The sequence below is a fragment of the Pituophis catenifer genome, unplaced genomic scaffold (genome assembly GCF_029215685.1).
Source record: "Pituophis catenifer annectens isolate HBS135680 unplaced genomic scaffold, rPitCat1.0.hap2 SCAF_14, whole genome shotgun sequence".
NCBI lineage: Eukaryota > Metazoa > Chordata > Lepidosauria > Squamata > Colubridae > Pituophis > Pituophis catenifer.
Window position 1 is genome coordinate 19,588,389 of NW_027256894.1, and position 27,704 is coordinate 19,616,092.

The 27,704-nt window shown below is 43.7% G+C and overlaps 1 protein-coding gene across 2 annotated transcripts; it reads left to right on the plus strand.

Annotated features, from left to right (window-relative positions):
• Positions 1-27,168, plus strand: ARIH1 (ariadne RBR E3 ubiquitin protein ligase 1). Of its 2 annotated transcripts, none has more exons than XM_070953364.1 (14): positions 1-731; positions 10,503-10,570; positions 12,722-12,866; positions 14,505-14,597; positions 15,491-15,546; positions 17,933-17,999; positions 18,523-18,629; positions 18,906-18,948; positions 20,010-20,081; positions 22,032-22,162; positions 22,768-22,824; positions 24,089-24,365; positions 25,122-25,234; positions 26,541-27,168. In XM_070953364.1, exons 1-14 carry the CDS (start codon positions 309-311, stop codon positions 26,623-26,625), a joined length of 1,737 nt encoding a protein of 578 aa, XP_070809465.1. In that variant the 5' UTR covers positions 1-308; the 3' UTR covers positions 26,626-27,168. The 2 variants fall into 2 exon arrangements, with proteins under 2 accessions (XP_070809465.1, XP_070809466.1); XM_070953365.1 differs by having other exon boundaries at positions 3-731; positions 22,768-22,825; positions 24,105-24,365.
• The last annotated feature ends 536 nt before the right edge of the window (positions 27,169-27,704 follow it).

Here is a 27,704-nt window from a genome sequence, read left to right on the forward strand (position 1 = left end):
ACGGAGCGGGCCGGACGCGTCCCTTTGTTGGCTCAGCGGCGCCTGTGAGGAGGGAGCGAGCGGGGCGGGCGGGCTTGTGGCGATCGCTCCGCCGAGAGGAAAAGGGAGGCGTGCAAGGCCGAAGCCTTCGGATCCCGGTGGAGTGGGAGTGGGGGCGGGGAGGAGGAGGGGGGAAGGCGCCGCCCCGCTCCTGAGGGTCCGTCTCGCCGCCCTCGCGTGCTCCGGCTGCCCCCCCCCTCCGCGCGCGCCCCCGCTCGCTCCCCCTCCCTCCCTCCCCTCCCCCTCCCCCCTCCCTCCCGCCGGCCGCCATGGACTCGGACGAAGGCTACAACTATGAGTTCGACGAGGACGAGGAGTGCAGCGAGGACAGCGGCGCCGAGGAAGAAGACGACGACGAGCCCGACGACGACGAAGACGACGAGCCCGACGACGACAACCTCGACCTGGGCGAAGTGGAGCTGGTCGAGCCCGGGCTGGGCGTGGGCGGACAGCGAGACGGGCTGCTGTGCGGCGAGACGGGCGGCCTGGGGCCCGGCGGCGGCGGTGGAGGCGGAGGAGGCCTGGGCGGCAGCGGGCTAGGCGGGCCGGGCCCTGGTGGTGGAGGCGGCGGCGGCGGAGGAGGCGGCCTGGGCCACGAGCAGGAGGAGGACTACCGCTACGAGGTGCTGACGGCCGAGCAGATCCTGCAGCACATGGTGGAGTGCATCCGAGAGGTCAACGAGGTCATCCAGGTGCGCGTGCCCGCCGCGCGCCGCCGACGGTGGAGGGGAAAAAAGGGGTGGGGGGGGAAAGAAGAAGAGAGAAGGGCCGCGCGGGAGGGGGGGGAGGAGGAGGAGGAGGGGGGGGCGCTGCGAGAAGCGGCGGGAGCGGACATCGCCAGCCACGCCTTCAAGGGGCGATGCTGCTGGCTGGGGCTGGAACTGGGGCCGGACCCCCTCCCCCTCTTTAATCCACCCCACCCGGAGGAAAGGGCGAGGGGAAGCCACAGGGATCCCTTTGCCAGGCCCCGAGATCGGCTTCCGCCACCACCCAGCCAGCACTCCTCTCTTTCCATGGCTGGAGTGATCTCCGGCCTTGCAGCCCCAGCCTGGAAAGAAAGAGGGAGTGTGTGTGGGGGGGGGGGCGCGGATGCTCTAGATACAGCCAGAAAGGGTTAAGGTGCCCCCTTCCTCCTTTGTGGGCACTCCCCTTCAGAGGGGTGAATTGGGATCCTTAGCAGAGAAGAAAAGAAAGATTCTCCTTCCCCCCCCCACCCCAGTTGCTTTGTGGGCACTAAGGTGTCTCCTCCCCCCCCCCTTCAGAGGGGTGAATCTGGGTGACCGCAAAGCAGCTGGGAGGGGAGCATGGTTATCCTTTCTCTCCACTAAGAAGGACCCCGATTCACCCCTCTGAACCATGCTTTGTGGGCACTAAGGTGCTGCCCACCTTCAGAGGGGTGAATCCGGGTCCTTAGCAGAGAAGAAAAGAAAGATTATCCTCCCCCCCCCCAGTTGCTTTGTGGGCACTGTGTGTCTCCCCCACCCCTTTCCGCCTTCAGAGCGGTGAATCAGGGTCCTTGGCAGAGAAGAAGGGATAACCATGCCTCCCCACCCCCCAGTTGCTTTGTGGGCATTAAGGTGTGTCCCCACCTTTAGAGGGGTGAATCTGGGTGACTGCAAAGCAACTGGAAGGGGAGCATGGTTATCCTTTCTCTCCACTAAGAAGGACCCTGATTCAATCCTCTGAACCATGCTTTGTGGACACTAAGGTGCTGCCCACCTTCAGAGGGGTGAATCGGGGTCCTTAGCAGAGAAGAAAGGATAAACATGCCCTCCCCCAGTTGCTTTGTGGTCACCAAAGTGCCCCGCCCCCTTCAGAGGGGTGAATTAGGGTCCTTAGCAAAGAAAATGTAACCCTACAGCTGGATTGCTCAAGAAATGCAGGAAGGTAAAGAGCTTGGGGGGAGGGGGGTCGGTGGCACCTTTCGGTGTGTGCCAGGTAAGCAGTGACTGGTCGCCCCACCAACCCGGATGGGAACATGGCAAAGGCAGAGTCATCACCTTCCTATTGGCATCACCCAGAGGGGACCCCCAGGCTTTGTAGGATCTGACTTCATATTCTTGGAAGGGTTTGTGCAGTAGGAAAGTTCAGCCGCCCCAGTCCTGCAGTTGAGCGATACTGGCATGAATCCTTTTGGGTGACCCTGGGCAGCTGCTCAGAATGGCAACATGACGACAAGGGCAGGGCCCAGGAATGTGTACCTATGTCTTGGCATTTTTGAGAGGCAGGACTGTTCCGCAGGACTCTATGTACACAGTTATTGAAAGGGATTGACTCAGGTTGGGTACAAGTTAAGTCCAATACGGAGTGGCGTTTCCATTGGTACCAAAAATATTCTAGAAATGTGATATGAGAGTAGGTGTTTCTTATTTCCTGGAACTTTTAACAAACCCTTATTGTGGGGGCAAGTGTATTTTGCATAGGACTGGCTGTCTTGTTAAAATTGTATAGCTTCCTGTTGATGTCATTGATATAAATGGGGACCAAAGTTTTTTAGCATTTGTAAGTTCTATTTCACGTTAGGGTTATAGTTAGCATTACACGGTTGCAGTTCACACATCATAACGTCATATTGCTGGCTCTGAAAACAAGGCTAGGAAAATCCCAGATTAAGGCTTGAGTTATTCATAATCTGAGCATTTTATACCTTCCAGCTGAAACTGGCATCCAAAGTTGCAGAAGTTATAAACAATAAAATGGTTTAGCACAGGCGTGTAATTGCATTTCCTGCTCTAAGGTAAGTGAAGGTGTTAAATCAGTCTAGGTGGATCAGTCTTGCTCCTGGTCAGGTTGACTTGTAAGGATCAAAGGTGCTCTTAGTCTTCAAGACAATTCAAATGAGATGAACGCGGTCAGGAGGTGGACTGTAATTACTAAGTTTTAAGCTGTGCAAAAGTTTGGCCTCTAATTTGCTTTGAGCTGATGACAATTGCTGAGTGCTAATGATGGATAGGTTTGGTTGAATTGATTTCCTGGTTTTGTTTGAAAACTCTCCTGGTTTTAAGCATAATGACTATTTTGAGACAGTGGTGCACATAAGAAACATTTACACCGTTTCCTTGTTTTAGCAGTATTTTCAGAAGGTGATCAGGAAACAGATTAGAATAAAATGGGGAGGGGGGGGTAGGTATCCACATCTTCCAGGGATAAATAACCTTTTCCTGTGAAGAACAGGAATGGTAATCTGTAATCCTGTCATTCCATAAATGTGTCCAATTCAGGTAAGTGATCTATGCTCAGCAGGTGAGAAAGCTGTATTTCTGCTTCCAAGAGCTATTCAGATAGGTATTCTCAAGAATACCTGACCAGCAAGGGGTCCTGGCCTTCTCTTGAGTGAGCATTCAGACAGCCCACAAGCGGCTCTTACCCTTCTGTGTAAATGTTGCGTGGTGTACCTGTAACATTGAATACATAAGACCTTGTTGAGGTGCTGTTGACGTGGCTTGCCATAAAACCCCTTCCTTCTATCCCAGGTTTCTTTAGGATTGGCTTGATGGGCCCAGACACATTGGCGTTCATGTCCCTGAAACTCTACAAATATATATACATATATTTATAAAAACTTCCAAGGGTCATTCATGATGTGTTAGGCGAGGATGACAGAAGTGGTGAACTTTAGCCCCTGTATTTTAAAGAACTCTCCTAAGAGACGAGTTCTTCCTTATCCTCCTCTGTGTGTTAATACCAGCCTTGTGCTTACCTGGAGATTTGCTCTGACTTTAGGAAGGTGGAAAACAACCGAACTAAACACACAGCGGTGATTTTCTTTTTGCATTGAGAACTCAAAAACAAGGCGACGTTTAATCCTCTAAAGATTTGCGAAAGGAAAGGGAAGAGCAGCTTGACCCTGATGCCAAGAACTTGAGTGGTAGTTAAAGCTGGGTGAGTAATTGTGGGTGTGGATGGGCCGTATTCCTTCCGCTTTCCCGTTCTAATTGAACAGGCCCAAATCCAGAGATAATCTGGCTCTAATCTTCGATACGGAGGCAATGTAAAGACTGACAGTGAAGGACGTCTTTGTGTCTGGCAGGTCCAAGGTCAGATTTTTAAGAAGGCCTTATTAAGACAACTTGGTTAACGGACTGTCTTATCTTGGAATCACACTTGTTTCTTTATATGAAACAGTCTCTCAACTTTTGACCCTCGCTGCGGATGGCTGGGTAGTCCAATTTCCTTCACGAAATAAAACATTAGAATTAAGGCCCTTTCGTGGTTTGTCTCTTTGTTTTCTTTTCTTTTGTTAATTTTGGGATTGAGAGAGGAGCAAGTTGCCCACTCTAGTCAAATGGGGTGACTAGTGAGATGGACTTCATGGCAGCATTTCGGTATCCTTGTCCATAAATTATCGTTTGAGAAGGATTCAAATATTGCCTGGAAACCCTGCAAAATGAATATTGGCTTTTATCTCTTCATAGGGGAGTACACATGCATCCCTTTTAAATAGCTGGCGTTTAATGTCTTCCAGAGTACCTAATACGAGGATGCTATGCTATGTTTTGGCCCTTCTGAAATGTAATGGGGCCAGATTCCTTTTTGCATTTTTTTTAAAATTTGATTTATATGCCGCCCTTCTCCGGAGACTCAGGGCGGCTTACAATGCGCTAAGCAATAGCCTTCATCCTTTTGTATATTTATACAAAGTCAGCTTATTGCCCCCACAAACTGGGTCCTCAATTTACCTACCTTAGAAAGGATGGGAGGCTGAGTCAACCTTGAGCCTGGCGAGATTCGAACCTGCAGTAATTGCAGGCAGCTGGTCTTAATAACAGGGTGCTTTAGACCACTGTACTACCAAGGCTCTTGCATTCAAAAGCATGTTTTAATATTTTGGAAACATGAAGCCTCTGAACATTTCATTTGCCTTAATATTTTTTTTAAGGCTGTGGAGAAGAAGAAGAAAATTGAATATGAAATGTGTTGTGTTTAGTGTGTACATGCCACTATGGCCTGGTGTCCGATTCAAACCTTTGATACGTTCTTGGTTTATGTGGTAAGCTTCAAGCCTGCTCCACTGTACGTAAGAAATTCTGTTGCTTACCAAAGAATTGTACTTTTTTTTTAAAGTAAAACCCACCCGCCTTGTGTTTTTTTCTTCGCTTTGTGTATGAAGTAAACCACGTGCTTCCTACAGAACATTAATTAATAATGGCACTACAGTAGTCCTCAACCTACAACTGCAATTGAGCCCCAAATTTTTGTTGCTGAGTGAAGGCAAGTGAATTTTGCTCTATTATACGAACTTCCTTGCCACCGCTGTTAAATGAATCACTGCAATAGTTAAGTTAGCAATGCCGTTCTTAAGTGACTCTGGCTTCCCCGATGTCAGAAGGCGATCACATGACCCCAGGACGCTGCAGCCGTCATTAATATGAATTGGTTGCCAAGTATCTGAATTTTGATCACGTAATAAGGAAGCTGCAACGGTTTGTAAGTGTGAAAAACGCTCATAAGTCACTTTTTCCAATGCCATTGTGACTTCGAACGGTCGCTAAATGAACTGTTGTAAGTTGAGGACTACCTGATTCGTACCTAGAGACTCAATAAGTGACTTGAGGTATGTTTTGACATTTGGAATTCTTCCAGTTTTTAAAAAACAAAAACCAGCAAAAACTATTACCAGGACGCTCTGATAGGAACCAATATGTTGTCACTTGGGTGTTGTAATCTCTGGAGATTTTTTTTTTTTGCAGTTTTCCCTATAAAGCAATAAGAGTTTCTCTGCCATTCTCATGTTGGAGTTGTTGGGAATAGAGAGACCCAGATTCGAATTCCGCCTTAGGCAAGGAAGCTGGCTGACTCTCTGCCCTAGATTGTAAACTAGAACCCTGGTAGCGCAGCAGACTAAAGCACTGTTATTAACATCAGCTGCCTGCAATTACTGCAAGTTCAATTCTCACCAGGCTCAAGGTTGACTCAGCCTTCCATCCTTTCAAAGGTAGGTAAATTGAGGACCCAGATTATGGGGGCAATAAGATGACTTTGTATAAAATATACAAAAGTATGAAGGCTATTGCTTAACGCATTGTAAGCTGCCCTGAGACTAATTCATCTAGCAGTGAAGTAATTCATACCGATGATGTATATATATATACCAATCTACGGTATCTAGTAGATTGTATCTCATTCTGCTGCTCTCTTAGCCGCGCCATGTTTCTGGAATTTTGATTTTAACCAAGTTTGTTACTCTGCCCAAATATTATCTCAAATGGGAAAGGATTGATATTAAAAAAAAGAGAGAGAGAGAGATTATGATTTCATTATTGCTACGATATCCTCAGAAATCAATAATCCTGATATTTAGGTTGAATATTTGGAAGGATTTCCTGGGCCGTGCAAATTGCAACACTTAAAAGTTTGCACGAATTGCAACACTATTGCCATCTACGTGTCAGCCTACATTCAACTTGTTTGCTTTTCATATAGCTGTATTTTTTTTATTTTGTTTGTTTACAGTGGATTGAAAGTGGACTATGGTTTCTCTCCTCTGATAGCATTGGCTATGAGAATGATGAAATTTATATTTGTTAGCGAATAGGAAAGCAATACGTTGATGCTGGAGAATGGTGGTTTGGTTGTTGGCCTTGTACGGCAGGCTTCTCATTAAGCGATGATGTGACTGGTGGACTTTGAGCCAGCCAGCCTTTCAAATAAGTTCGAGATTAAAGTCAGCAGCTGATGTTCCTTGGGAGAGGAAGCGATGTTAGAACAATGGAGAACTCTGCAGCTAAGTTGGAAAACACCATCCCTGCAAATGTCTATGGAGATTCTCAGTCATCCTGGTCATGGTTGTCCCAAAGGTGCTGTTTTTTCTTCAAGAGGCAACTGTGGTTTCTGGTTTTTCTTCGAAGATGTTTTGCTTCTCATCCAAGAAGCTTCTTCAGCTCCTCCTCTTCAGAGCTGAAGAAGCTTCTTGGATGAGAAGCGAAACGTCTCCAAAGAAAAACCAGAAACCCCAGTTGCCACTTTAAATTGAAGTTAGCAATTTGCCATCCTCGGGTTCCCGTTTGCACAAACGTACCTAATATTATGCATGTGTGATATTTTAGTGACATGGCAAATTCTGTGTCTCATCCCATTTAGATTGTGCTATATTCTAAATGATTTCTTAGCGTCTGTAAAAGAGAGCTGGAACTCATTGTGACAGCCGTCCCAGAAATTAATACCATTACTGAAGCTATTGCTTGTAATGTTGAAACGGCCTTAACAGATCCTGGATATATTTTTAACTTCAGAAGGGCTGCCTGTAGGGCTTGGACAGCTGATTTTTTTTTTTAATCACTCGCAGTCTTAGAGCAACAGAGTACATAGATTATCATGCTAGCACAGATCTAACTAGAAAATAAGTGTTATGTAACATGTTGCCTTAGAATAAGATGACTGAACTTGGATGTTTTTTTTTTTAGGCTGCAAATATTTTCTAAATAGGTAAGGCTTTTGATTAACGATTAGAATTAACAGATCTTTTGGCAGTATTTTGAGAAGGCCTGTGACATTTGTCCTAAATTCTGTAGAGATTTTTGCAGAGGGAAAAAAAATCTATCTTAAAAAAATGCTTCATCATTTTTTTTAGCATCATTCATTTGCTAACATCAAATGAAATCTTTTCAACATCCAATTTTATCTTTCATGTAACCTTGATACAGGATTGTTTGGTCAATTCATTGTTTTGAGAAGTCAAAACAAAATTCCCAAAGAAGGCATTTGCCAAGAAAACTGCATGCGGATATGTCCATGTGTTCACCAGAGCTGATTTTATAGACCTATTTGTCTTACATATCCTAAACATAGACTTGAATTATATTTAAATCAGACTGTATTCTATTCCTGTTCCTTTTGCATTCTCTGGTGTTCAAATATAGTGGCATTCTTACCCATCATATAGATGTTACATTTAATTGCTTTTACGTACTTAATCTCTGAATAAAGTCAAAAATTGCAGAGGTTAAAGCCTTCCAAGATGGGAAGGCTTTTCGTTATTGTATGAACAATAAATCCTTGGAAGATATATATATATATTTTCTGAATAAAGGGCAATAAGCCTATAATTCATCAAATACATGCAAATGAAAACCCTCCTCAATCTGATGGGATATGTAATTCAATGTAAGAATCTGACTTGTATTGCTCATCTGCCTGGCTCAGCCTTATTGGCTTGGGATTCCATTTCTAGGGTTTCAGACAGGAATCCTTGTCAGCCCTGTTCGCAAATGTGGTTGAACCTGGGATTTTCTCCATGTGAAGCACATATAGCAGAGCCATCGTTCTGTTTTCAAGGAACATCTATGAATGTAGATTAAAAAAAAAAAAGAGTCTGAACTCTTGAAAAACAAAATTCACTTTTGCTTCAGAACTGCTCATAGACTTCCTTGGTGGAGATCCTTTGATTGTGAGTTTTTGCTAAGACATTTCGGCACATTCCTCCCCCCCCCCCTTTTTTTTTTTTTTTTATTCCTACCATGTTTCCCCGAAAATAAGACCAGGTCTTATATTAATTTTTGCTCCAAAAGACGTATTAGGGCTAATTTTTGGGGAAATACGGTATTAAATGCATCAATCTGTCTGACAATCTTAAGTGGGGCTTATTTTGGGGGCAGGGCTTATATTATGAGCATCCTGAAAAATCACACTGCTTATCTTTCAAGCCTCTAAATATTGGGGCTTCACGATAGGGTGAAATCTCCCAAGAATTCTGGTTTTCTGGTGCATCCTTTTTTGATCCGTTTGGATTCTTCTGCCAGAGGCAGAAGTCATGGTTGGTAGGTAAACTAGAGAAGGCATCTCTTTGGTTAGTTCTGCAGCTCCCTCTTCCAGGAGGAACGAAGTGGGAGCTACCTTATTGCGTGCACGAGCTTGCTTTGCTTGCATTGAGCCTGATTTCCCACATATTTTGTTTATTATGAGATGTGAATGTTCCTGGTATTTGTCAGCTGGGCTTAGCTATTTGTTGTGCCTGGAGAGAGGGGTCCTTTACTTATGCAACAGCAAGTCCAGTTGCACAATGAAACATTAAACTGACACTTAATAGCTAAGAGGATTATACTTCTATGTCTTACCTGCTTTTCTATTTGGGGAAATCTGTACTAGTAATCCTTTTTAGTTTCATTGGGATCTGTGGAGTATGTAAATAACATGGAACATTCAGAATAACTTTAAAATCTGGATATTTTTTTAAGGCTAGTTGGACTCTTTGAGTTAGCTTGTTGGAGTCTGGTCTTAACTTTTATTTTATTTATTTATTTTATTGGTTCGATTTATATGCTGCCCTTCTCCGGAGACTCAGGGCGGCTTACAATGCGTTAAGCAATAGCCTTCATACTTTTGTATATACCTGCTTAGTAGGGCTTTCGGTCCCCCCCTAAGCGGTGTTCTTTTTTTTAATACAAAGTCAGCTTATTGCCCCCACAATCCGGGTCCTCATTTTACCTACCTCGGAAGGATGGAAGGCTGAGTCAACCTTGAGACCTGGTGAGATTTGAACTCGCAGTCATTGCAGGCAGCTGGCAGCTAAGTGCTACTTAACAGCACTTTAGTCCACTGCACCACCAAGGCTCTTAACATTGCCTGAACGTATTAAAAAAGAAAATGAATTAAAGCCAAGCACTCTAGATCTAGTGTATTTAGTGGGGTGGGTGGGTGAGTCCCCATTCTTGTACAGGCTCCATGTTCTCTCTAGTGTACCAATAAAGGAGAATATTTGTAGCTCAGGGTTGCAATGAGGGGTCCTTGGTGCTCTCTGAGCTTAGTGGTTTTCTTGCAGACTGTTTCATTACTAGCACTGATAATGTTACCTGGTTTGTATAATGCAGAGGTCTTCAAATTGGCAGCTTTAAGGCTTGTGGACTTCAACTCCAAGAATTCTCCAGCCAGCTATGCTGGCTGGAGAATTCTGGGAGTTGAAGTCCACAAGCCTTAAAGCTGCCAAGTTTGAAGACCTCTGGTATAATGAAACATCTTCAGGGAAACAACCAAGCTACCCCCACAATCCTCCTCCTCCTCCGCAGATCCCAGTCCCTTCTAGCCCTAGTTTGGGAAATGAAACACCTGCAAGACAACAGCCAAGAGCACCCCGGACCCTACAATCCTCCTCTTCCTCCCTAATCCTTCTGATCCTGATGATATTACCTCGTTGGGTCAGGAAACATCTGCAAGGAAACAACCAAGCTCAAAGAGCCCCCAAGGACCCCTCATCTCTAGTGTGTTTTAGAGGACTGGGGAATTCTATGGGACACATTCGACAGCGAAAAGTGTCATAAGAAAAAATTCAGGTTCCACAATTTTAGTTTTCACTCATTATTGACCAGTGCTGATCATGCAACTGGTTTCAACTTGGATTTGCCTTTGAAATAATTATCACACTTATATCAGATGCAATTGGGATGGGAGGGGGGTGGATGAAGTTTTGGGAGAAAGGGCAGGTCTACTGCTCCCATTCCTAAAAATGGCTTTTCTTCTTCCTCTTCTAGAATCCGGCCACCATCACCAGGATACTCCTCAGCCATTTCAACTGGGATAAAGAAAAGCTGATGGAGAGGTAAGTGAGGTGGTTTCTTTGTGTGTCCATGGACTGGAGGTTTGTCTTGGTCAAGAGATCCCCGAATTTGGCAATTTTGAAGACCTCTGGACTTCAACTCCCGGAATTTACTCAACCAGCATAGCTGGCAGAGGAATTCTGGGAATTGAAGTCCATAGGTCTTAAAGTTGCCAAGCTTGGAGTCCTCTAGTCTTGGTAACTGGGTGGGCAGAAAAGGGAAGGGGTTGGCTAGGAGAAGCTGCTTGTTCTCAAGCGATTATATGTAAGGGGTTTATTTATTTTCTTCCTTAGGAGGCAGCCATCAAGAAAGCTTCACAATAAATATTGCAACATATGCAATATTGGTTAGAAATTTATTCCTAAAATTGGTTCTTCATCCTACAACCATGAGGCAATGATGCAAAGGACTAATAATATAGTTAAAGAAACTTGAGCAAAAAAATATATAACTCTTTGATAACTCCTCCTTCCTGTCTTCCTCCTGGGTAGCCAGAATAGCAAGAAACTCAGCTATTGTGATTCCTACATTCTTTCAACAAATAGGGAGTAGGAAAAGGGCCATCTTTGTGAGCCAGGCCCATCATGCCTTGACATTTGAGGCTACTTAGAAATCAAAGAAGCCCATTGAGATCCCTCGGGACGAGAGGAGGAAAAATGTTTCTTTACTTGGGCCAGTGATTGGAAAGTTACATGGTTTGGGCTTCTGCAAAATCCTTTGCACAATTATTTCAGCCTGGGTGGTATAATTCCATATCTCTCACAACATATTTTAAAAAGCATGTGGCGCCATTATGCGGCCCATCCTTAACCAAAGATGCTAACAGTTTGGAATTTGTTGTGGAATAAAGTTAAGATATTTGTAACATGAGATAAAAGAGGATTTTTTTTGTTTAATAGAAACAATTGGCATAGAGGCATAAACTTCAGTGCTAGCTGCCTTAGTATCGGAACTAGCTTAGTAAAATTTATGTCAGAGATATAATGTGGCTTTGGCCTTATCTGTTGGGTGGACCAAAATATGGTTGCTTAGTTAATAGATTGGTGAAATGCACTTTGGGTGAGTGTAATAGAGAAGTGCAAGCTTGGAAAGGCTCCTAAAATGGCCTTAGGAGTTAAACGCTTAAACTTGCAACAATAGTCCGGAGCCTTTCTTATCAGCATAGTTAATTGACTGGCTTTATCTAGTTGCAATTAATGATACCGGCATTTTGAATACTTTTCATGTTGGAGAGTTTATCTACAAGCATTAATCTGTCGAAGCAATGGTTTTCACTTTCAGTTTTTGATATCTAATTTCAAATCACTTTTAAGAGAACGTGGGAGGCTAGACAATATTTATTCATCGCTAGGGAGAATGCATCCAGTTTGATATTTTTTTTTCAGAAGCAAAACTTGAGCTGTTGATCTAACAAGTATATTTCTTTGGAGAGAAGGAAAATGTGTTGTCTATGACAGTTCTAATTTAATATTTAATTGCCGAAGGCAACATTATTTAGAAAGCTTTTTGTACACGGGGCCGCGTTCGTATGGCTGAATATTTTTTTTAATGTGTTTATTGATTGGTGATGGGTCATCAAATTGATGTTGAGTCTTTGTGATGATATAGATGACATTGAAGTTGACTCTTTGTGAACTTCTTTCTCCAGGATGTTCTGTTCCTAGCCTGACCCTTCAAAGTCTCCCAACAATTTTCCCCACTGGCATTGATTGTATCAAGAGTTGCGTTTGGCAAGATGGAAAGGCATCTCTTTGTATTTATCTGTAAATTTAATGTAATTGTATATGTGAGTGTGTGTGTGTGAGAGAGGGAGAGAATGAAAATACACCCATTAGATGCTTACACAGCAACAGGGATTTATGCCCTGAAGTGACCCTTTGAAGCAGGGTGGCCTACTAGTATTTTTCACAGTGCATTTTGCTGTTTTAAAAAACAAACACGAGCAATAGTTTTGTGGATTTAGAGAACCAAGACCATGTGCCTCTTCTAGCTAACAGATGAATTAAAACACAGAAAGTTTGGGTTTATATACAGACCCCATAGCTCCTGCATGCTGGCTGGAATTATTATTTTCAGGATTTTTTTTTTTAAGGTGGATTTTTCAGAGAATTTTTTTTTTAATTATTCATTAAGCTTCATTCTTCTTTGGGTAGGTACTTTGACGGCAACTTGGAGAAGCTGTTTGCGGAATGTCATGTCATTAATCCTAGTAAAAAGTCTCGAACACGTCAGATGAACACCAGATCATCTGCACAGGACATGCCGTGTCAGATCTGCTATCTCAACTATCCGAATTCGGTGAGTGCCTTCTGAATTGTGCAACCTATAACCTGAATATATATTTGAATTTTGATTTTGGAAAGCATTCAGGAAAGTTCCCTTAATCCTCTGCATATGGCCTAGCTAGTGGTTGATTAGTCTGACCTGATCTTCGTTCCTTAACTATTTGTGTAATCTGCAGGCATGCTTATAGATAAAAGGTAAGACCTAAGATTGTACAAATACACCAATAAATGCCAGATAAATACCTATTTGTAATCTCTAAAATCTTGAGGGAGAAAGAAGAAAAAATGCAGTGAGAAGCTATTCGTTCATTGAGATATTCAAACTCATTTTTCCTCTGCATTAGAAGAGACATAATTACATACCAACGATTCTGTTTCCCCCCGCCCACTTCGTTAAATATCTCCTAATTTCATTTCCCTTTCCTGTCTCTCTGCTTATCATGACTGCCTTGTGATCAGATTTCTGCTTCTTAAAGATTTTTGAATATGCTCCACCTAGGGGCTTTAGAGACAAGTAGATCTGCTCACATAAGATGGTTGAAATTTGTGATCATCGCAATGATTGCACAGCTGCTGGAGCAGCAAAATCGGAAGGAAAATGCTGGTTTTACAATTAAGGCAGGAGAATTGTAAAAATTTGGAATCGGAGTCTCCCAAAGTTACATATTTTGATCACAAAAAATATTTAAAGGGATCTTTCTGGATCAGATCAAGGTTCCTCTGTATAGGTTGTCCTCACCTAATGACTAAGTCATTTTACAACGATTCAAAGTTACAATGGCCACGGAATGGGTGCTTTATAGCCTGGGAAATGACTGCCTTGTTTACTTAATGACTACTGTGAAAAAAACGCAGAAAATTACTTCCGGTCATGTGTGTGTGCCTCAACTTACAACTGCAACAACTTACCCCTGTAATCCTGGGCTCAATTACAGTCGTAAATCGAGGACAACCTAACCTTGTACCCCCAGAATATTGGGAGGTGTTTGATTGCCCAATAGGTTTGGCAGATGCTGTAGATGGAGATGAAGTCAGTGCCCGGTATACAAAGCAGGGCTTGAAAGCGGGTGAAATCCAGCAGGTTCTGACAGGTTCTGGAGAACCGGTAGCAGAAATTTTGAGTAGTTTGGAGAATCAGCAAATACCACCTCTGGCTGGCCCCAGAGTGGGGAGGGAATGGGGATTTTGCAGTATCCTTCCCCTGCCACGCCCACCAAGCCACACCATGCCCGCCAAGCCACGCTCACAGAACCGGTAATAAAAAATTTTGGATTTCACCACTGCTTTAAAGTTCCAACATCTGGACCTGTCCATCATGGGTCCTAAACATGTTGCCTTAATGGGAGATTTTGGCGAATACTCCAGCTTGTTCATTAGTCATCTTAAATGACATTGTTTTAGTGGGAAAACCGCAGGAAGGGGGTGGCAGCATGATTGGGATAGTGGGGTCAGGAATTCTGTGTGCATTTCCTGGCACTTTGGTCAGTGGCGGCTGGGATGAATGTTTGTGGCAGACCCTTGGGGGAGGTGGGAGACCCTTCCCTCCCCCCGAAGCCCATGGGTTCAATTGTTGTTTCTGTGTTATTCTGAGCGCCCGTCCAGTTTCACAGCTGCGAAAATGAATAATGCTAACGGTAATTTGTCTTTACAGTATTTCACTGGCTTGGAGTGTGGACATAAGTTTTGCATGCAGTGCTGGAGTGAATATTTAACTACCAAAATAATGGAGGAGGGCATGGGACAGGTAAAATTTCTCCCATCTTGTGTTTATACGGAAATGATGGTTTTAAAGGAAGGGCTGCATCAGGCTCCAGCTGTTCCTTTGATGAGCCCCCCTGCCTGCCCCCACCCCCCAAACAAATTAGGAAGCTGCTGAGAGTTTGCATTGTTGGCGCTTTTCAGAAGCACCCGCAGTAGAAACTGAGAAGCTTGTTATTGAGAGAAGTCAGGTGGGGTCTTGCTGCCATGTCTTGGGCTTCTCCTTTCAAGACCTACGGGGAGAAGGGAAGCATGGAACCCCGAAGCCCATCTCAGATAGCCTGGCTCTCCGGAAGCTGGGAGGAGGAAATCCAGTTTAGACTAGTGGTTAAATGTCTATGGAGATACTTTGAAAGAAAGCACCTTTGGGGCTAATGGTCAAGGCACCAGGCTAGAAACCAGGAGACAGTGAGTTCTAGTCCTGCCTTAGGTGTGGAAGCCGGCTGGGTGACTTTAGGCCAATCACCAGGAGATTGTGAGTTCTAGTTCTGTCATGAAAGCCGGCTGGGTGACTTTGGGCCAATCACCAGGAGACTGTGAGTTCTAGTTCTGTTTTAGGCATGAAAGCCGGCTGGGTGACTTTGGGTCAAACACCAGGAGACAATGAGTTCTAGTTCCTCAAGTAGAGAAGTCAGTTTGGATGACTTTGGACCAGTCTCTCTTAACCCAGCTCCCTTCACAGGGTTGTTGTGGGGAAAACAGGAGGGATATAAATAAAATAAATAGGCACAGTCTTGCGCTGGTCTGGAAATGCAAAAAAAAAAAAAAATGCTTCTGTAGAGTTTTTTCTTTTTTTTGAGACATCAATACCTAAACTAATCAGATGTGGGTTTTTTTGTCTTCTCTTTCTTTCCATCACTTCTCGGATGTCCTTGCTAGACAATCTCATGCCCGGCTCACGGCTGTGATATCTTGGTTGATGACAATACAGTTATGTAAGTATTGCGGTTGACGCAGTTTCAGTAACGCTTGCATTTTCTGAAGCTTTTACGCCGATGGCTTGGCTCCACCGTCTACGGAGGGATGAGTCAATCACGTTGTTAACATCCCAGGACTCTCGTCCCTGTGGGCCTCTCAGGAACAGGGAACTTTCCCCACCAAAGTGGGCTTTTGCTGCCCACTCCTTCCTCTCTTAACTTGCCATGAGCCGTGGTGGCGCAGTGGTTAGAATGCAGCATTGCAGGCTGACTCTTCCCACTGTCAGGAGTTCGATCCTGAGCGGCTCAGGGTTGACTCAGCCTCCTGTCTTTCCGAGGTCGGTAAAATGAGGACCCAGATTCTCGGAGGGAAATAGACTGAATCTGTAAACCGCTTAGAGAGGGGCTGTAAAGCCCTGTGAAGCAGTATATAAGTCTTAAGTACTATCGATAAGTACCAAGTGCTGCTTACTCCGTTGTTTGATCAAGAATGAAGATGCAACATCAGGCCCTTCCTTTCGTGTACAAATAGTCCTCGACTTACGACCCCAATTCGGCCCCAAATTCCCATTGCTAAGCAAGACAGTTGTTAAATGAGTTTTGTCCCATTTTGTGGCTGACCTTGCCACCGTTGTTAAGGGGATCACCGTAGCGGTTAAGTTAGTGGCACGGTTGTTAAATGAATCCGGCTTCCCCATTGACTTGACTCATCAGAAGGTCGCCAAAGGGGAATCCCGTGACCCTGGGATCCTGCAACTGTCGTAAATACAAGTCAGTTGCTAAGCGTCCGAATTTTGATCCCCTGACCGAGGAGATGCTTCGACGGTCCTAAGTATGAAAAACGGTCCTAAGACACATTTTTCAGTGTTGCCGTAACTTGGAATGGTCACTAAACGAACTCTTATAAATTGAGGACTACCTGTACTCTTGCGAGAGGGTCATAATGGGAAGGGAGCGGGATGGAAGCAGATAAAAGGGATAGAGGGGTGGAAGAACAGTGGCGTAAACTCGGAAACGGCTTTGAACTGTCTTGATCGAGGTCGTTAAGAATTGTTTCTCTTTAAGTCACCCAAAATTGGGACCGAACTTCCTCAGTGCTGTTTCCACAGCTTTGAAGCAAAGCAGAGTGACTCTGAAGCCCAAATTAGGTCATCTAATAAATCCAATTCATGATCTCACAGCCTTGCTTGACACGGTTGGGCTCTTGCGTAATCCTTTCCAGGAATAAAATGCCGGGTTTGAATGAATCCCTTTGGCCCTTTTGATCCTGCCGAAGGGACTTCAGAGATCCTTCCTTTCTCAATAGTCTGTCCTACCATTTGCATGTTAAACTCAGGTGGGGGTGGGGGAGATTACATTATTTGCAGGGGAGTTTGGTCTTCCCACGTGTAACTCGTATATAGCCATTCGTTTCCTGATCCATAAATCTGAAATACTCCTGGTTAAAACCCTGTGAGTTTAAATTGCCTCAGGCAAACCCCTTCCTTTTGGCCTGGCATTTGACCAAGTTGTTGCTGGCACTGTTACAGTGGTTATATCAGCTGTGTAGGCAGCTCTTTCTGAGATGCATTTCCTGCCTCTCTAGGAATTGCCTTACCTGCTCCTGTGAGGCATTTTCCGGTTCCTGTCATATGTATATATAGAGTAGAGTAGAGTAGAGTAGAGTAGAGTAGAGTAGAGTAGAGTAGAGTAGAGTAGAGTAGAGTAGGTAGAGTAGAATTTAGAAAACAAGACAAGATAGAATAGGAATAGGAATAGAATAGAGAATAGGAATAAGAATAAGAATAAGAATAGAATTCTTCATTGGCCAAGTGTGATTGGACACACAAGGAATTTGTCTTCGGTGCATATGCTCTCAGTGTACATAAAAAGACAAGATACATTCGTCAAGAATCATAAGGTACAACACTTAATGATAGTCATAGGGAACAAATAAGCAATCTAATCATATTAGGAAACAGTCAATATAAACCGTAAGGATACAAGCAACAAGGTTACAGTCATAAGTGGGAGGAGATGGGTGATAGGAACGATGAGAAGATTAATAGTAATGCAGTAATATATACATATATACTCCCAATGATGGCTTATCACTGTGTTAACTGCATTTTGATTAAACATCTTGAAATAGGCACCTCTCAGGGAGGGGGCATTCTGCAGTCAGGGTGCCACTTTCAGAAGGGCCAGCTTTCCTGTAAAGATTTAATTTAATTTTTTTTGCTGTGGTAGAACAAAGGCCATGCACAGCAAGATAGTGTGGGGAGAGCCACTCCTTCAAATATTGGGGCTTTATTGCTAAGGGAGACTGTTTTTCTTGAAAACGCATTCATTGGGTAAGCAGGTTGGACTCCCTAAGGGAACAAGATTTTCTGAATGGAATATTATCTTTCTCTTCTCTTTGTAGGCGCCTGATCACAGATTCAAAAGTTAAATTAAAGTACCAGCATTTAATAACTAATAGTTTTGTAGAGGTGAGTGTTCGGTTTAAAACTATATGCTAAGGTGACTTGGTATAGGGGAATTTCTTCCATTTGTTTTAGGATTCCTTGATATGTTAGAAGCCATTTAAATATGTGGGGGTGTTGTTGATTGATCAGCGGTGTTCGCTTTTTTGGTTCCATTCTCCGCATTTGATGGCCAAGTACCCATATGGTTGTGAGTGTCTTTAGGTCAACCACTGGCTCTAATGAGACATCATTTTAAAAGCTACAATATTGCTTTGGCTCCAAATCTAAAATCCCTGTCCACGTGAAGGCCACGTCAAGTTGTCTACAGACAACCCCTCTACTAAATCCCCCTCCCTCCTACTTTCCCACACATGAGAAGGTGGCAGCATGGAAGCTTCCGGCCTAATATGGCTTCCAAAACTGACACAATCTGTCCCTGCCTTCCCTGCAATAAACCCCCCGCCCTGAATTGAAAGCAGTGAGGCTGTGCCAGTTTTTGTTCTCAGATTTCTTCTGTGCTAACAACAGTCGGTTTTGTTTCCTGCAGTGCAATCGACTGTTAAAATGGTGTCCTGCTCCAGATTGCCACCATGTTGTCAAAGTACAGTATCCTGATGCTAAGCCCGTTCGCTGTAAATGTGGCCGGCAGTTTTGGTAAGCAGGTTGGACGATAAGAGCACCAAGGCTAGATTTTGGTACCTTGGCATGGTGGGGGGAAATCAGCCTTGGCTTCCTCTGATAGCCCCAACCCAAGGGAACACGGGCTACTGAATATTTTTGGGGGACAGGCAGACTGGTGACTGCCGGTCATAAATTCAGCTTGTGGGTTACAGCAAAGCTCTGTATCTTAAAGCATTCCATTTTTTTTTAAAGTATTGCTTAACTGGAAAACTGTCTAAAAAATATATATATTCTAAATGTTTGTTGCAGTTTTAACTGTGGCGAGAACTGGCATGATCCTGTTAAATGCAAGGTGAGCTTTTTTAGTTTTCTGGGTTGCATCTCATGTGTGGTAGTAGAGGAAAGTAATATGGCTTCAGGGGATCAGCATAGCAGCAGCAGTACATGAAAGTTAGGATAACTTGGAAATAACGGCTTTTGAAGAATAGGCCAAGCGGCAGAGGGTTTCACTTCAGGCCCACTTCAGGCCTCCCGCCCGGTTCATAGTCTGCATGGCCCACCCTAGCCCTTTTCCAAGGAAGTTGGAATGAATCACTCAAAATCGGGGTGAGCAAACAAACACACAGTTCTCTGATTGGAAAGAATTTTGTATAAACTGAAGACGTGCGATCAGCTCCGCATGGTGAGATTTGAAACTCACTCCTAACTGCCTTGTTTCCCCGAAAATAAGACCCAACCGGAAAATAAGTCCTAGCATGATTTTTCAGGATGCTTGTAATATAAGCCCTACCCCCCAAAATAAGCCCCAGTTAAGACTGTCAGCCAGATGGGTGCGTTTAGTACTGTATAAAGGTTATTATTATTATTTTCCCCAAAATAAAACCTAACCAGAAAATAAGCCCTAATGCGTCTTTTGGAGCAAAAATTAATATAAGACTTAAGTCTTATTTTGGGGGGAACACGGTATTTCCTACTGTTTTTTTTGATGTCCTGAGAAAGATGCTTTGGAGCTGAACTGGCTTGAATAAGTAAATTTTTTTTTTCAATTATTTCTCAAGATGATATGAGTCTACTTGTATATATTCAGCTAGATCTTTCATCCACAAGGCCAGGAATTTTAAATTTTATGACAGCTGTAAACTTTACGTTCATTGATGTTTTATTTTAAATCCTGCTGTGCCCTTTCTTGCCTGATTCCTTTTGGTTTTAGGTAGTTTTTATTTCTTAAATGTTTTAAAATAATTGAAAAAAAAAATTTTTTTTCACATTGTTGCTTATTGTAGAGAACCTGAAGGTGCTGTCCCGTATTTCTGTAGGCAGTCCCTTACATCCGATAAACTCTTAATTTAGGAATTCTGCAATGATGGCATTAGAACAATTGTGATTTTTTTCCCCCCTCTCTCTCCTGGACAGTGGTTAAAGAAATGGATTAAGAAGTGTGATGATGACAGTGAAACTTCGAATTGGATTGCAGCAAACACAAAGGTTTGGTGGTTTGTTTCTCTGGCTCGACACCCTCACAATAACAGTCTCTTTTCTCCCTTACAAGAACGTTCTGTGAAGTCTGACAATTCCTTTTGCATATAGTGAGCGATAATTTTTGCCTGTAAACAATAGCTCTTTGGTTTCCTCTCTTTCCAATTCAAATAACTGAAGAGCCAAAAAAAAAAAAAAAAAAGGACTAGTATTCTATTACGCCTGGTTTTGAGGTTTTTGTTTTGTTTATAATTGCTGAAATATCAGGAGTTTATTGTCTTAACTGAGGAGAATTAACAAACTTGCAATTATTAAAGGCAACTCAGATCAGAAATGGGTCTTGTTTTTGCCATTTCTGGAAATGCAGGAAGGTGTCTTCTGCTCTAGTCTGATTATTGATCCATTGCCGTATTGATCTACAGTGCCTTTCCCAGGCTTCAGGCAAATTTTTTACCGAGCCCTTCAGTGCAAATTGCAAAACATAACCTATGTCCTCTAGAGATACGCAGCCCTTTCTAACCTCAGATTTCTGGAAATGGGTCCCATCTCAAAATGGGTGGCCCATTTTACTCTTTCTAGACAAGCTGTTCAACTAACTCTGTACAGTCTTTCGTTGTCGCTGGCGGAGAAGAGGAAGTGGTTAAGGTGTGTGTGTGTGGGAGAAAGTAGACGAGTTTTACTCTCTCAAAATAGTGAGATCGGGGCCATTTGGTATACCTGATTCAAAATATTGTTTACATAGCCCATAAGTAACCTCTGGACTTTATAGCCTCAAGACAGGGCAATGGCCACTAATGTAGACTGCTTTGAGAGGGATTTGTATAAATTCAGGAAGGAGAGGTGGATTGGAGAATTTGTAGACTCAGGCTTATGATCCACATACAGTAGTAGGGGAAACAAAGGTGTGGGATGAGTTTGTTTTCTTCTGATGAGCATCCTGGCAGCATTTTGTTAGCCAGAAACAAAAATGCTGGACTGCAGTGGTCCTTACCTCAATAGACAGGTGCTAAGTATCTTCTTAGATATTTAGAAAGGCTGAGCGCCAAAGAATTGAGGCCTTTGAACTCTGGTGCTGGAGAAGACTCATGCGAGTCCCTTGGACTGCAAGGTGATCCAACTGGTCAGTCCTAGAGGAGATCAACCCTGACTGCTCTTTAGAAGGCCAGATCCTGAAGATGAAACTCAAATAATGAGAAGGAAGGACTCCCTGGAGAAGAGCCTAATGCTGGGAAAGACTGAGGGTAAAAGACGAAGGGGATAACAGAGAATGAGGTGGCTGGATGGAGTCACTGAAGCAGTCGGCATGAGCTTAAATAGACTCCAGAGGATGGTAGAGGACAGGAAGGCCTGGAGGAATGTTGTCCATGGGGTCGCGATGGGTTGGACACGACTTCCCAACTAACAACAACAACAAAGTATCTTCCCTACCCTTCTTCTAGGGCTTGTCAATGCGTTCAGAATTTATTTAATATTACAAGCCAGTGGTTTTCAACCTCTGGATCATTTTAAGTTGTATTTGGCTTCAGCTCCCAGAATGCCCCAGCCAGCATGGGAGTTGAAGTCCACACATCTTAAAATGGCCCAGACTTGTTACAAGGCCTATTTATAAATTAAAGAAAATTAGTAGTAGATTAATCTACTGGTAATTGACACAGAGAAGACGTGTACCACATGAAGGTTTTTCTATAAAAGTTGAGCTGGAAGCAGTGGAATTCTTACTGGTTGTGTTCTCATTACACAAGGCCAACTTTTTGTGCTGCTTAAGGCAGTGGCGGGAAGCCATTTGACAGCTAAAAGTGCAATCCAAGGAGCCTTTTAATTTCATCCGCCCTCCACTATCTCCTTTAAGTCTTTTTTTTCCTACTAATAATAGGGGTGATTAATAATAATGATGTTTTAAATAGGATGAATAACGCCCTGCTGGTTTTTTGATCTCACCACCGTTCCTGTTGTCTGCAGGAGTGTCCCAAATGCCACGTGACCATCGAAAAAGATGGCGGCTGCAACCACATGGTCTGTCGGAACCAGAATTGTAAAGCAGAGTTTTGCTGGGTGTGTCTCGGCCCATGGGAGCCGCATGGATCTGCCTGGTACATTTGAATAAATTCTTATGGGGGTTTGGGAGCTGTTGGATGGTTAGCAACGTTTTTCTGTAGGAGGAGCGAGCCTCAACAGATAATTGCTGCATATGGATGAAAAAACAATATTTTTATAAACTCTCTATTACTTGTGGTGAGAAGATAGGAGCTTCAGAGAAGCCCTAGTCTGGTCTGTCTCAACCTTTTAGCAATTTTAAGCTGCATGGACTTCCAGCTCCCAGAATTCCCCAGCCAGCATGTGGAAGAAGTTGTGGAGGGAATAATTCCAAATCAGTTTGAGCAAACGCACAGTTCTCTGCCTGATCAACTCAGCATGGTTGAGTTTGAAATTCACTTCTGTTTCCCACCGTTTTTTGGCATCCTGTGAAGGATGTTTTGGACCTGAAGTGGTTCTTCTTGCTGGCTGGGGAATTCTGGGAATTGAAGTCCACTTATCTAGATTGAGAAACACTTCTCTAAGCTGACCACAAAAGAGATTTTTGTCCTGTTTACAGTAATATGCTAATGAATGAATGAATGAATCCAGAACTTGGCCTGACAGATACAAATGAGAAGGGATCGTTTTAGAAATCTACATATTCACAAACCTCTTTCAGGTATAACTGCAACCGCTACAACGAGGATGATGCCAAGGCAGCAAGAGATGCCCAAGAGGTGAGTTCATCACTCTTGGCAACCCTCTGTATCAGGAAGCTGTTGACCGCTTGCTAGTCTCTCTCTAGTTGACCAGATGGAGAATGTGGAGTAGGGTGAGCTTCCAGCCTGAAACCCACAACAAGCGGCCGATTTATTTATTGCTTCCTGATGTCAGAGTTCTTGGCTAATTCCTACAAGGAGGCCATTGAAGCTGTTATGCTTTCCCCCCTTTCTTTCCTCGAAGCAGTTCTTCTTGAGATGTTCTGCTGTGGATAGACTTGGTACACTGGATGTTGTCGCTGTTTATGTGGTTTTCTTTTATTGACATTCTGGCTGCACACCATCCCTTCTGCCTGGAAGATCTTCTTTTCATGTATCTTCATGGGGAAAAAAATTAATCTGTTAGATCTTCAGTATTATGAAAAAGCCTGTTATTCCCATTTATAGACCACCCAATCTTTAAGAAACTCTTGGCAGTTTACAGATCTTTTTAATCATGAAAGCTGTTTCTCTAGGCTGCAGACTGCCTGGGAGCCTTCTGCTATGATTTGGGGTTATAACAGGGATCATCTTTTCTCTTTTCTCCATCCTTAACAATTCATCCTTTATTGTCAACGCACAACATGTGCGTAACATTACATGATAATATATTGCACCAATATGAACACGTTGCGCTGGCCCTGCAAGTCTTATCATACTATATGCTTATGATGTTAGTTGCTGTTCTTCAGCCTGTTCGTACGACCGGCTATGCTTCTCTATCTCCTGCCCGGTTGGTAGGAGAGTAAAGAAGTGCTGACCAGGGTATGAATCATCCCTGAGGATTTTCCTCACTTTTCTAAGGCAGCGAGTCCTGGCGATTTCATCTAGTGATGTCAGGGGGCTGCCCACGGTGTTTTGTGCCGTGCTCATCCTCTTGAGCCTCAACCATTTTTCAGCCACCCACAAATAAAACACATCCATGCCTAAATAAAATTTGGCTACCAAGCAAGCTAGAAAATCTTTTCGTGTCTCTGTGACCTTAAGAAATTTGAGCCACTTGACCAAGTTATTTAAGTTAATTTTGGGTTTGTGCTGGAAGGGGATGTTGTGTCAGGTGGTACCCCGGGGTATCAGATTCAGGGCTTCCCCTGGAGTACTTGCTGAACGAGGCCAAGGCTTGCCCCCCACCCCTTCCTCTGCCCCCCCCCCCGCCCCGTTTGCCTCGGGGATCCCTCCTTTGCCCCAGGGGAGCCTCTTAGGATTGCTCTGCTTTAATTCTCGCTTTTCCATTTCGCTAATGGGGAATCAAACGCAGCGCTCCAGAGCCGCCCTTCAGAGGTACCTCTTCTACTGCAACCGCTACATGAACCACATGCAGAGCTTGCGCTTTGAGCACAAACTCTACGCCCAAGTCAAGCAGAAGATGGAGGAGATGCAGCAGCACAACATGTCCTGGATCGAAGTCCAGTTCCTGAAGAAAGCGGTCGACGTCCTCTGCCAGTGCCGTGCCACGCTCATGTACACCTACGTCTTTGCCTTCTACCTCAAAAAGAATAACCAATCCATTATCTTTGAGGTAAGAGGCCCCTTTGGTGCCCTTGAAATCTCCTGGGACGCTTGTCTAACTGCCCTGGATTTGGTTGGGAGAATAAAAATAGCAATAGCACTTAGGCTTCTATACCGCTTCTCGGTGCTTTACAGCCCTAAGTCAGCCTATTGCCCCCCACAACAATCTGGGCCCTTGTTTTACTGACTTCAGAAGGATGGAAGGCTGAGTAAACCTTGAGCCAGTGAGAATCTAACTCCTGGCAGTGGGCAGAGTAAGTCTATAATTCTAACATTCTGCATTCTAACCATTGCACCACCACAGAAGGAAGGACGATAGCAATAGCACTTAAGACTTATATACCGATTTACAATGCTTTACAGCCCCCTCTAAGTGGTTTACAGAGTCATCCTATCGTCCCCAACAATCTGGGGCCTCATTTTACCAACTTTGGAAGGATGGAAGGCTGACATTCCGCTTCTCTGCTACTCTGTGCCAAGTTTGGCCTTGCCCTGCATCTGGAAATTAGCTCTCTGGCAGTATTCCACGTGAGATAGGTGGCTGTTGATAACCTTCCTCTGAAAAGACTGTTTATCAAGTCTTGCGGACTGTAAATGAAAGTAATTTACAGCCGTATAAATCAAAGAGGTTTTGCGGGACTACGATTATGCTTTATACTCTCTAAGGAAGCTTAGGTCAGAACAAATCACTATTCTGATGTGTATGTTTTTTTTTTTAAACCGAAAGAGTTACTTTAAGTTTTATCGGAGTGTTTTGCATTTTTAGAATAATCAAGCAGACTTGGAAAATGCTACCGAGGTCCTTTCTGGGTATCTGGAACGAGATATTTCTCAAGACTCGCTGCAGGATATAAAGCAGAAAGTGCAAGATAAATACAGGTACCCCCTTTGTTTCAGACAGCACGGCTCAAAAATATTTACCATTGATCTTGAATTCACCTGTAGAAGATTTGAATGGGCAGGAAACTTATTCCTTCGGTGGCCACTTTTGATTCAATGTTCAAGACTGTTGAAATGGAAAAACAAAAAACAAAAAAAACCCAAATGTGCAATATAGGAATTAAATTAACAGTTAAAACGTGGGCGAAAGAAGTGCTTTGCTCCTCTATTGAGAGTTTGAAGGCCCAATTCAGCTCCTGAAGGATTATATTCTATAAATCTGGAAGCTGATCGTGAAAATGGTTTCTCCGTTGTGCTGAATAATCGTCGGAGCATCTGCAGAAGGATTGCTCCTGCAGATCTTAATCGCTAGATGGATTTATAAAATAGAGTCAGCACCTCTTAAATCCATATTTTTCAACCGTGGCTACTTCTAAGACGTGTGGACTGCAACTCCCAGAATTCCCCAGCCAGTCATGCTGGCTGGGGGATTGTGGGAGTTGAAGTCCACAAGTCTTAAAGTTGCCAAATTAGGAGAACCCAACGCTAGAGCAAAACATGGCTGGCGGGGGGGATTGTGGGAGTTGAAGTCCCCATGTTTTAAAGTTGCCAAATTTAGAGAACCCAGAACTAGAGCAAAACATGGCTGACTGGAGGATTGTGGGAATTGAAGTCCAGACATCTTAAAGTACTGTATTTTTCGGAGTATAAGATGCACCTTAGTTTTTGGGAGGAAAATAAGAAAAAAGCTGATTGGCAGGTGGATCGGCCTCCCGGAATACCCCCAATCAGCTGTTCCCAGAGGTGAATTTTAGCAACAGGTTCCTTGGTTGTCAGCCCTGTGCCTTGCTTTTTTTCCCTGCCTCTTAAACTTCTGAAACCCCCTTTCAGAAAAAACTTTCTTTTCTGCCTCTGAAAGCCTCTGAAACAGCTTCAGAAAAAAAGCCTCTGAAGCTCTTGTTTGGAGGCTTTTTTTCTGAAACTCTGTTTGGGGGCTTTTTTTCTGAAGCTTTGTTTCTGATGCTTTTTTCAGCCTCTGAAACCTCTGTTTGAGAAGCTGATTTTCACCCTCTTTTTGGGGGGAAAAAGGTGCGTCTTATACCAGTAGCCAAGGTTGAGACCGTTTTAACTGCATAGGGAGAAGAATTATTTGCATGTGACTGGCAAGACCGTGTGCCCAGTTCCTCAACTCCACCCAAAGGCAAAACCTTGTTGCTTTTAAATGTATTTTTTCCCCCGAAATGTTTCGGCCTTGGCATCTAAAGGCGCTCGCCTCCCCCCCCCCCCTTTTTTCCCCCCCTTGCAGATACTGCGAGAGTCGACGAAGGGTGTTGTTGCAACATGTGCATGAAGGCTATGAAAAGGACCTGTGGGAATATATCGAGGACTGAAAAGTGGCCTGCATAAAACGAACTCTGAAAAATCTTTTCCCATCTAGAGTGCTCATACCATTCAGACAAAAACCCACATACACACACACAAACACACACACAAAAGGGGGCACCACGCCTATTACACCGCTGGTCTGTAGTACCGGAATTCTGTTTCATTTTTTTTTTTTCTCTTTTCTCTTTTTGTTAATGGAAAAAAAAAATTTAAGTAAATTATATTGTAATAAAAAAAAAAAAGGTAGATAAACCATTGTACAACAGTATTCTAGGTGGCCAGTGTGACAGACGCACTAAAAGCAAAAAGCAGCCCTCCGACTTTTAACTCGTAGCTTCCTTCCCTGAGCTGACTTTATTTTTCTTTCTCTCTCTCCTCCTCTGCATACGACCGATGAAATTTAAAACAAGTTTCTTGACGCTGCTGTTCATGTCCGACCAGCCGTTTTTGATGTACTTTGGTATGAGATTTTTCCCCTACGCCCCTTCCCCTCCCTTCCTGCCCCTCTCCCCCACCCCTCTGTAACAAATACACACCAGTTCATGGGTGGTGAATGTTGTTTGGCTTATTGTAAAGATGATTTTTGGGGTCGGGTGGGGAGGAGGAGGGGAGGGCGGGGGGTGGGGGGAGGAAAGGGGCACCAAACAAGGAAAAACAAAAAACAAAACAAAAAAAAAACCACTTTGTATATGACTTTTAAAAAAAAATACGAAAACGAAAAACAAAAGAGGACAACACAGTATTTTTCAAAATTGTAAATAGCGTATATGCATGGATAAAAAAAAAAAGGAGCAAGCGTGGCACGTGTTTGCATAATGTTTAATTACAAAAAAAATATTTATTCTTTAAAAACCTTCAAGATGTCTATTTGCCGTGCATTTCTTCTTCTTCTTCTTCTTCTTTTTTTTCCCAGTTTGCTTTTTATTCAGGGGAAGGGTGGGTGGGGTAGGGAGGGGGCAGTGGGCGCTGCTGTAAACAGCTCGTTCTCCCGGCTCAAACAAGATAAATTGATAAGGGGGGGGGTTATTTTGTGGGGAGAGGGGGGGTTTCCTCTTCCTTTCACTCCTTGCAACCCATTCCTTGT

Coding starts and splice junctions, on each gene's coding strand:
- ARIH1 (XM_070953364.1), top strand. CDS start 309: ATGGACTCGGACGAAGGCTACAACTATGAGTTCGACGAGGACGAGGAG. Junction 732..10,502: donor AGGTCAACGAGGTCATCCAG/GTGCGCGTGCCC, acceptor TTCCTCTTCTAG/AATCCGGCCACCATCACCAG. Junction 25,235..26,540: donor AAAGTGCAAGATAAATACAG/GTACCCCCTTTG, acceptor CCCCCCTTGCAG/ATACTGCGAGAGTCGACGAA.